General features: G+C 35.2%; 1 protein-coding gene across 1 annotated transcript; it reads right to left on the reverse strand.

Moving 5' to 3' along the window:
* Positions 1 to 320: 320 nt before the first annotated feature.
* Positions 321 to 3,398, reverse strand: LOC120014402 (rop guanine nucleotide exchange factor 5-like). The gene is made up of 7 exons (XM_038866384.1): positions 2,859 to 3,398; positions 2,615 to 2,731; positions 2,353 to 2,507; positions 1,956 to 2,030; positions 1,575 to 1,865; positions 1,041 to 1,397; positions 321 to 954 (listed from the first exon to the last, which is right to left on the reverse strand). The coding sequence occupies exons 1-7, from the start codon at positions 3,151 to 3,153 to the stop codon at positions 517 to 519; spliced, it is 1,728 nt and encodes a 575-aa protein (XP_038722312.1). The 5' UTR covers positions 3,154 to 3,398; the 3' UTR covers positions 321 to 516.
* Between the last annotated feature and the right edge of the window lie 6,828 nt (positions 3,399 to 10,226).

Consider the following 10,226-nt stretch of genomic DNA (forward strand, 5'->3'; position numbering starts at 1 on the left):
AAAGGAAATTGTAGTTGGAAATTTTGAGTTTAGAGTACTTCATATTGTGTACCATTGTAAAGGAGACTCTTGATAATTTGATGATGCACAAATTACAAGGTATTTTGGAATGTTTGAAATATGTTTGTCATTGGAGATGCTCTTTTAGTTGTCTTATTAACACATTACAGGCAAAAATCAGGGGCTTCCATTACAGGCATTTCGACCTTACCTTGATCAATTAGAGCTATAAATAACAAAAAAATTGACCCTTTAGACTAACAGATGTGAGATCAACTTCAACATCAATTATCAAGAACAGGAGCAGCTTGAAACCAAACTAATAGCAAAAATGCAAGCGACCATTGTAACATTCAACTTGTAAACAATAGATGTGATTGGTTACAAAAGTTTAACAAACAATCCTATTTCTCTAAACATGTTGGGTGTGTTCTTTTCCAGGAAACTCTCATCTGGCCATTTCAAGAGGCCGTATGCCAGGGAGGATTTTGGTTGATTTCGATCCACTCTGTGGTGCTATGAGTCCTTTTGATGTCCAAGACTTCCTGCGCCATTCGCACTCGCGGTTGGATTGCCACAGATCTTGGCTTTTGTGTCAACACCAAGATAATTGTTCAAGACCCTTTTCACACCAAACCCACGACGGGGAGCCTTGCCATTGTTGGTTATGTTGACAAACGGAGTTCTCTCCCCCCTTAGAGGACTGATTGATGGTGCAGGTGAAAAGCTTGGTGTGCTAAAAGTTGTTTTCTGCGGAGTGCTTGAGGTGGGCAATGAGTATGGGATCGAAACCTTCTTATGAGCGATCAAGCTGAGTCCAGGAACAGATGATAATCTATCCGAATGTTTAGTTAAGTCATCCACGTACAGCAAGTCGTCTATACGTGCAACAATGTTGAATGCCAGGCTCTCCAGAACTCTTGAATAGCTTTCAAGAATTGATTTTCCAACGTCCTGGGAAGATCAAGAACAAGTTTCTTAATATAAGAACAAAATGCATTTGTAAGAACTAACATGTAACAAAAGAACGAGGCTAAAACCTTGTTGCACTGGATTTTGCTGGTGTCCAGTGTAGTTTGGGTTAGACTAGGGAACCGCTGCTTCAAACAGATCAGCAGGCTTTCAGATCTTTCTGCCAGAAATTCCCTTTTATCACCATCAACCATTAGGTCCTTAACCATCTCCCATGATGATTTAGTGGTGGAGCGATTTGGGTTAATTGGAGGTTTTGGATGAGCTCTTCGACGCCAAACGTAAATCGAGGATTCCACTCGATTTGCAATCTCTAGAGCAATGTGCTCAGAGGACAGGTCCAGACAATCAAGCAGGCATTCTGCATTGAATTGATCTGATGTAATATACCGGTAAACAACATCGCCTAAACATGTTCTCCCATTCTGCAAAACAAATTGTCAACTGTTCAATAAAAACATCACCTTACAAATTCAAGGGGAAAAGCGAGAAAGGAAAGGTTAAGCATCAGTAGGGTTCTCGCAGAAAACCTGGAGAATGCTCTAGCAATGTTTCTTCTACTACATGACATTAAAAAATGGGGCCAAGTTAGATTTTCAAACCTTTGGAAGAGCTTCCAAATATGAGTTAGGAACCTCCATTTCAGCTAAAGCAATACTGTTGATAGCCATAGCAGCTTTTAATATTTGATTCGTGCATTCACGGGTGTGATTCAATTGCTTCCTTGATTTCTCACTAAGACCAGCCGCGGGTACTCGAGGAACAGGTAGCCACCACTTCTCCTCTTGCCGTTGAATCGTCTTGCGAAAAGAGGCTGAACCATCAGCATCTGGAGCTACGATCCCTTGATCAACATACCAAAACTCTGTGTCTCTGAAACTATCCAATATTTCCTGTCATAGAGGGAAAAGACACTCACAATTTCTACATAACTGATCAGGATGAGAAATGCACAATGAGGAATAAGACATGTCATTTCTTACAACAAGCATGTTGTCTAATTTACGCAAAGCTGGGAGATTGATGAATAGATCCGACCTGGGCCTGCATGTCATGACCTAAAAATATGCAGAAGAAATATTGTGAGTGCAAAAAAACAGTATATCGGTTGGCCAGTGAACAACATATAGTCCTTCTGAGGATTAAGCTTTGTGTACTAGATAAGAATTGAAATTGATATGACAATGCCAAATTTGTGTCGAACTCTAATTCCAGCTTAAATAGTAGTGTGCTACTAATAATTTGAATTTCCTCAAAATACAGTAACTCAAACCCAAAAGCCAAATAGTTTTAATCCAAGGGACCAAACAGAATATCACCATGTTATGATGTTAAGCTTCTATAGTGGCGAATTGACATTTGGACTTGAATTAGAAATACCTCAAGCTTACTGCCATCAGGAAATGTTTGCCAAGAAGGAATTAATTCCACAATGTGATCACTAACACAAAGAAGCAACTCGATCTCTCTTCGCCACATTGATTTCTTCTCAAAGGGCAAAGGCTCTAGTCTCCATTGTTGCCCAAAAATGGTAGCTAGATACCATAAGCAAGACGTTTACAGTCAGAGATAGCCAAAGAAGCAATATAATATATGCAAGTATAGAAAGAGATAGACCGAGACGGAGACAGAGAGAGAGTACCACATAGATTGGTAATGGCATTTGAAATAGCCAAAGCAGTGCAAACCCCTTTGCCAGACCCTGACATATCTTCACCAAGTAACAATTTTGCAAACCTCTCCTTCATCATGTCAATCTCTGTTCAAAATCAGATTTCAAAATCAGAAATGGGTATTTTCCAAAACGAAAAGGGGAGATTTCAAATTGTTTCTTTTTCCTGCACTTTCTCAGGAACCAAACAAACCCACCCAAAAAATAAACTTACCTGAAATCTTCGAATTGGTTTTCTTAAGATCGAAATCCTCGAAAAGAGATTTATCTGCGTCCACTTTGTCACACGAAACGGAGCTCTTGCACACTTCACCGGCTTTCTTGATAGGCCAACCAAGCAGAGGCGGCGAAGAGCACGCTGTGGACTTCGCTTCCTCCTTCGAAATCCCACTCGAGCTACTCTCTTTCGACTTAGCACACAACTCGGTTAACGAATCGGCACTACCCAATGGCTCAAACCCATCCTTTTTCTTCTCAAATCGACCCCCACACTTCACTAATCTTTCCATTTTAAAAGAACCCCCAAAAGAAAATAATGAGCTTTAGCTTTAGCTCTAGCTCAGATTCACATCAGATTCGGACGGAGAGAGCATGATCTGAGTTTCTAATAAGGCAGGGGAGTGAAAGGGTGGGCTGAGGTTTGAAATGATTTTGACTTCGGTGTTTCCGGAATTCTTTCTGTCTCTATCTACAAAAGAAAAGTTTGATTTTGAAGAACAATCAGAGAGATAACGGCCAATATTCACATGCCATGCCAACGTCTCTTTTTCACTTTCAAGCTCTGAGTAGAGGATACGTTCAAATTAATAATATAATATTGAGGCTGCAGGTGAGTGACGGATGTGTGAATAAGAATAGGGATAACTTGAAATTGACCCCCCTACTTTGTTTTTCTATTAAAAAAAGTCCCTTAATTTTGTTTTGGATAAAAAAAAAAGTCTTTGTACTTACAAAAATGATACACGTTAGTCTTTCTATCAAACATCCGTTAAAATTTGCTGATTTGATAGTTAATTGATTTTTTAAAATTTTTTCATGAATGACATGACATACTTAAGTGCATAAATGGCTCAAATAAGCCTATGTACTCTTGAGAAAGAAACATTTAAGACCCTTTACTTCTCTTAAATGGCTCAATTTAGCCCTTTTTTAATATAACACTCCTAAAACAGAAACAAATGCCTCAACAGCGACTGTAACATACAATCCAATATCTAAACTGATTCCAAATGAAGCAAATAGGTATAATTCAACATAAACAGATCCAAACAAATAAGTCTAGTACAACAAAAGCATACTGAACAAGTTTTGATTCAACATCACAAACACAAGTAGAATCCTCTACTAATTCATTCCAGATACTAAGGGAAGTAAAGGGTCTAAAATGTCCCTTTCCCAAGAGTACAAGGGCTTAATTGAGTCATTTATGCACCTAAGTACGCCTACGTCATTCATGAAAAAAAAAACTCACTTAATTGTCAAATCAACAATTTTTAACAGAGGTTTAACAGAAGGGCTAACATGTATCATTATTGTAAGTACAAGGGTTTTTTTGATCCAAAACAAAGTTCAATGACTTTTTTGAACCAAAAACAAAGTACAGCGAGCAATTCCATACTTACCCCATAAGAATATCACAAAGCATGAAAGCATTTGGGCCACTTTGGTACTCCATATAAAATACTAAAATATTAGTATAATATGAGTCGATTTGGTGGACAATTTTGAAATTAGCATATATGCTTTTTGAAATGTTAGACTTATTTGATTTAATTTATGCTGATAATATATATATTATTTAAAATGCTACAGCAAATTACGTATAATGCTATTGTACATTTTACTTTAAATAGAAACAATTAAATATCTTATTATTCTCCAATTCAAGTAATTCTTGCAGAACCAATGAGAGTTGAGTTGGTTGATAATCGATTGGGTCAGGCATATGTGTTCCTGATGTTCAATTCCAACCGCAAAGCTTAATTCTTTATGCTATTTCAAAAAAAAATTCTTGCTGAGTCTAAATTCTTAAATAATTATATGGTTGCACATATGGTACCTAAAATGTGGGCAGTGTTTGGATGTACTTTTACTCGTAGTATTTGGATGTAATTTTGTTGGTAATATTTATATAGTTAAAATTATTGGGGCAAATGACGTGCATGAGTATTATACTTTTAACTTTTAACAGATTGAAATAAATAGTAAAATAAGTACCAAACAAATATTTAGTATTAATAAAAACATTTTAATATGTTAAAATGTTAAATATTAATATTAATAGTAATATGTTTAAACAAATATTTAATATTCATTTTAATATGTTAAAATGTTTGATATTTAATATTAATAGTAGTATACTAATATGTTTAAACAAACAGTTAATATTAATTAAAATATTTTGATTAATTTAATAAACTAAAAATATATTAATATGCCCTTGCATTTATTAAAAGGGTATTAAGGGAGTTTCATTTTAAAGCAAGGTTAAAGAAGTAAATCTCTATCAAACATGCACAAAATTTTCCAAAAATTATTGAATCTTGTATAATTAATTGCAAAACACAATAAAAGCCAGGTTAAAGAAGTAAATATCTATCAAACATACACAAAATTGTCCCAAAATTATTGAATATTGTACAATTACAAAACAACCATTTTATTGTGTTAAAATTGACTGGAAATTTGGGGTACCAAATTACTGTTTAGTGTACCATCAACATCAGCATTAATGTTGGTGCAAAATTGAACACCAAATGGGCACATTGGGTCCGTTTGGATCCCCGATGGAAGCCAATTTTTTTCACCGCATCTCACAAATGACGAACACGTCCATCGTTAAGCTGTTTGGGAGTGCTTCTTGGTGGTAAGTGTGAAAGCTGCTTTCACTCAAGAACGAGTTTGAAAAACTCTGTTTCAAAAAAAACTTGCGCAATTTGACCCGCCTACTCCCAAATTTTTAACTTATTTACAATCGTACCCTTCCCAATTTCTATCCCATTTGCGTCGCTGCGACTGAGTTTCTTCTCAGGTTTGCCATCTTCTTCACAAATCTCTCATGTTTTGTCAAATAGTTATCTTCTTCACCAACATATGCTCAATTTGCATGGATACACGTAGCCGCAATTTACTACATAGGTGGGTGTGGGTTATATTGCTAGAGAAGAGATCTGTAGAAATTTGAGGTAATTTGGGCACCCCTTGCAGTTTATCTCTTGCTGCACAACATGCTTTGTTTATTTTTCCTTAATTTCTCAATCTTTATCTCTCTATGTATAGTTGTTCTCTATCTATATAAATCTATGCTTTGTAGTCATTCCCGTGGATATATCTATGATTTTTAGTCATTTTCATTGAATCAATTCCATGCTCTGAAGAAATATCCCGGTAGTTCAGCATTAGGTATTTAAATTGTAAACAGAACATGTATATGATATAAATCAATTGATACTTTTATACATATGCTTGGTGATGTAAATGTTGTAGAATAAGTCAACAAAGTGCTCAAGTGGTTGAAGAAAATTCTCCAACTGATAAAGCAAACTGGGATGCCCCATTGACAAAGGCCTTTATCGACATCTATTAAGGATGTCATCGTATAAATTTAAGGATCAAGTGACGATTGTTGTTGTATGCATGACATTGCACAACTTCATTCGAAGACAAAATAATTGAAGATGAAGATTTCCTAACATTTGATAACGAATCTATGGTCATTACAAATGACGACGACATTGGTAATGAGATCAACATAGGGGAGCCTTCGAATTTCAATGAAGATTTGGAGATGGTCATCTTACGTGATATGATTGCTACGGAGTTATTCGGTTTGTAGTGTAACATAAAATAAACAAGTATTATGTTTGGTATTAATGTATAATATATATTAGTGATATAAACAAAATTAACACTTGATTGTTTAAAAATAAAAAATCATAAAATAAATATTAATTAACTAAACTAATCTCACACAATCATTTATTATAATTTAATATTAAAATTAGATAAATTTCATAATTTATTATCTCAACTCACCACACTTCAATTTTCTTAATCCACACACTAAAGTACACCGACTCACCTCACCACAATTTTTTTTTTGTGTTATGCCAAATGCTTTTTGTCAACAGAATTCACCTCACAACAACACAACTTTTTACATGGTAGCACCTCACCTGAATTAGTCAAAATACAAAGTATTCCCAAATGGACACATTATATACTCTACTATTAAACCGCCCAACTCCCAAACTATTAAACGCCTAACTCCCAAGCATTTTGAATTCATCCAAGATAAAAATAATTTACTTATTTTACATGAAATTTACACGCAAGGGATGGTAAATATTCTTGTGTATGAGAAAAATAAGTCATGCCTAGTCAGCATGTCAAGTGTCATAAGAACAAAGTCTACGCATTGAAACTTCCTAGCAGTAGCTAAAAAGTCAAGATAAATACAAGGTTAGCTAGGAAAGAGATAATTTCCAGCACCCAAGGAAAATCTCGACTATGCTCAAACTATCGTTCAAGGACGTCAGGAGATTAGAATCAACACGTTTGATCCTATCATGACACCCCAAGAAGGATGATATCAACAACTAAGAAAAGTCTTTATCTCATCACCTATTGACCCCTATATAAAGCTGAGATTTACCCAAAATGCAGATTACAATTTGCAATCACTAAGAATATTAGAACTCCATGAGTTTGACACTGACTTGAGCGTCGGAGTGTCACCAGACCACGAAGGGTCTCCCTCTCCCTTCGTTCTTGCAGGATTCACGGAGACTTGAAGTTGCGTCAGCCGTCTTAGCAACTGATGTGTGGATCGTCAGATTTGTGCATCCACAATCCCTAAACAAAAGCAGGCAGTAAAACTACAAATCTTGCTAGCCCATTTATTTCTTCTCCTCGAAACAGTAAAAAGAAATCAATTGAGATATTGGACATAGATGATCTTTTATTATATCCGGCTATCAGAACATAGAAGTGCAACCCATAGTCTATTAAAACAATTAACTTCACTACTCAACACCCAAGCATTTTGAACTCATCCAAGCGAAAAATGAAATAAACATTTCAAAAGAAAGAAGGATAGTAATTACGAGTTTTCATATAAAAGAAACCGTTGGAGATAAATAGAGTCCCTCTCGCGGCACATTTCACCCCACATCATTAATAGCTAGCAAAAACAGTATATGGTAAACAAATAGAATGAGAATGGGAGATAGCCTAGTTGGTCTGGTTATCTGTCTAGGACCTTGAGGTCCAGGGTTCTATTCTTACCAGGGGGTTTGGGATTTGGATAGTTTTCCATCCGCTGTGGTGGCTTTCATGCCCCTCGGACATGGCTTAGCGTGTGTATGGCTTGTGGGCCTTTCAAAAAAAAAAAAAGTAAACAAATAGAATATTAATTAGGCTAGTAAGACACCCATCTATTATTTGTTAAAATATGATTTTATTTTTTATTTTTATAAACCCGAAATTAATCTATTCCACTTTGTTTTTTTTACTTGAGAACCCATGACCATTGTTTTTCAAATGTGCATAAGTAAACACTCGAGTCCATGCAATAATTCGCAAATTATGTGTACCAAGCAAATACATGTAATCCACGTAGGAGCGAGCTTAGGTAGAAATCAAATCCATTACCTCTTGAAATGGAAGGTTCCCTCCTAACTATTAGGTTAATAGTTGATTTCATTTGTTCCACTTAAATTTAGCAAAAAATGGTGAAGATTAATTGTCATATCCTTTATCTCATTAAGTCAAAAGTATGTGATTCTCCAGTAGTCCTCCTCAAAGTTCAATTTTCCAATCTCAACGACCATATTTAATGCTAAAGCACATAATTCATTGTCAAAAATAAATGCTAAGAGGACTTTAGTTACTCTTCCCTTGAGCCTTAACCAAGGTTATTGTTAGCAGGTGGTAGTAATTAAGAACTCTCTTCATAATTCTAGCTAGTTCATGAAACTTTAAAAATCAAGATTCAAATTCAAATTCAAATTCAAAAAAGAAAAAGAAAAAAGAGTTCTGGCACACATGATCATAACCTCATTTCTTTTTACTAAATAGGAGTGGTATTCATTGTGCACAAACAACGTTCTCCTGGGTCTTCCTTTTACTTAAAAAACAGTGCCTCCCAAAAAAAAGCTTTTGTAATAAGGTGTTTGCTGAAAAGTGAACCTATAATCTCAATGGCTTTTGCCGAAAGAGGTTGTTTCTTTGTATTTTTCCCTTTCAATGGATGGATATTGTTGATTTACAATATCAGGGAACTGCAACCACAAAGGTGTTTACGTTCATTGGGCTAATCAAAATTTGAGAAACGTGTAAGCTGAGGTATGAGTGAGAAGGGAAATGTGGTATGCCACAATGATACAATTTTGATGGTCTATTCTATAGAGTATATTTTATTTTTTGCAATACTTTATTACTTTTATTAGAGCAAAAATTCTCAAAGTGTGAGATCCCACACTTTCATCTAACCATTCATTTGGTGTAAGTGCAGTTCTCACACGTGATGGGGTCCACGCATGAATGGTGTTTGATGGATTCCGCGTTTTAAATAAAGTGCGAGATCCTGTACCTGAGTCTGAGTCTGCCCCTTAAGGAGAGAGAATGTGTAAAGTGAACCCCAAATATTCCAAAAGTAAGCCAACATATAGGTCAATCAATTTCCATTCCATACTATTTGACCCAACAAAAATGACTCAAAAAAAGATCATTATTGTATCCATTCATTCATCCATGCCCTGGTAGAATCCACTTCTCTCCCATTCATGCCCCAACAAATTGTCACTGCTGGAATTGCTAGGAGTGGCTGTATAACAAAATAAAACTTGAGGAGGGGTGAATGCAAATTACCCCAATTTTATGGAGAAAAGTAGTTGAATTCAAAACCAGAGATGGAATTATCTGCATTTGAATTCCAATTATTACCATTTTCCAACATCTTACGTACATGGTATTTTTCAGTCGATATCAAGATCCAATGTTCGAATGATTTGTCTTTTTTAAGAGTTTTCTTAAATCGTTTTCTTTTTTTAGGCAAAAAATTTGTTCATCATCCTTAAATACTCTCCAAATCTCTGATTGATGATAATTGTCCGGATTAAAACATTGGTGCTGAACTGCTGATGGCCAATGAAAAAAAATTGAAATTCAAATGAATTTTGTCCTTCGTGCAACGGAATTAGGGTTTAGAATGTAGGATTTAGGGCTTAATTTTTATTGTTTAGGGTTTACAATTTAATATTTAGAATTTTTTTTCCCAAAATCTACTATATTCTAACATTATGAACACCAAAATACTCAATAACATATTTTAATTCATGATTTAACATGATTTTGGGAGAGAATTAGGGCCGAAATTGGAGCCCCCATCCCTCGAGCAACAATGCATTCCAGAGATATTCTTTCTTGCAAGAACAAATATACTAATAAAAAAAAAAAAGAATGTTCCATGCAATCCACAATGGAAAGGGAGTTTATGCAACAAGATATTACTCTTTTAAATTTTTGTTTGTGCAAACCTGAATTAAATCGACAGTTCAACACAAACTTCACACATATCCCT

Source organism: Tripterygium wilfordii, chromosome 1, assembly GCF_013401445.1.
Source record: "Tripterygium wilfordii isolate XIE 37 chromosome 1, ASM1340144v1, whole genome shotgun sequence".
Taxonomy (NCBI): Eukaryota; Viridiplantae; Streptophyta; class Magnoliopsida; order Celastrales; family Celastraceae; genus Tripterygium; species Tripterygium wilfordii.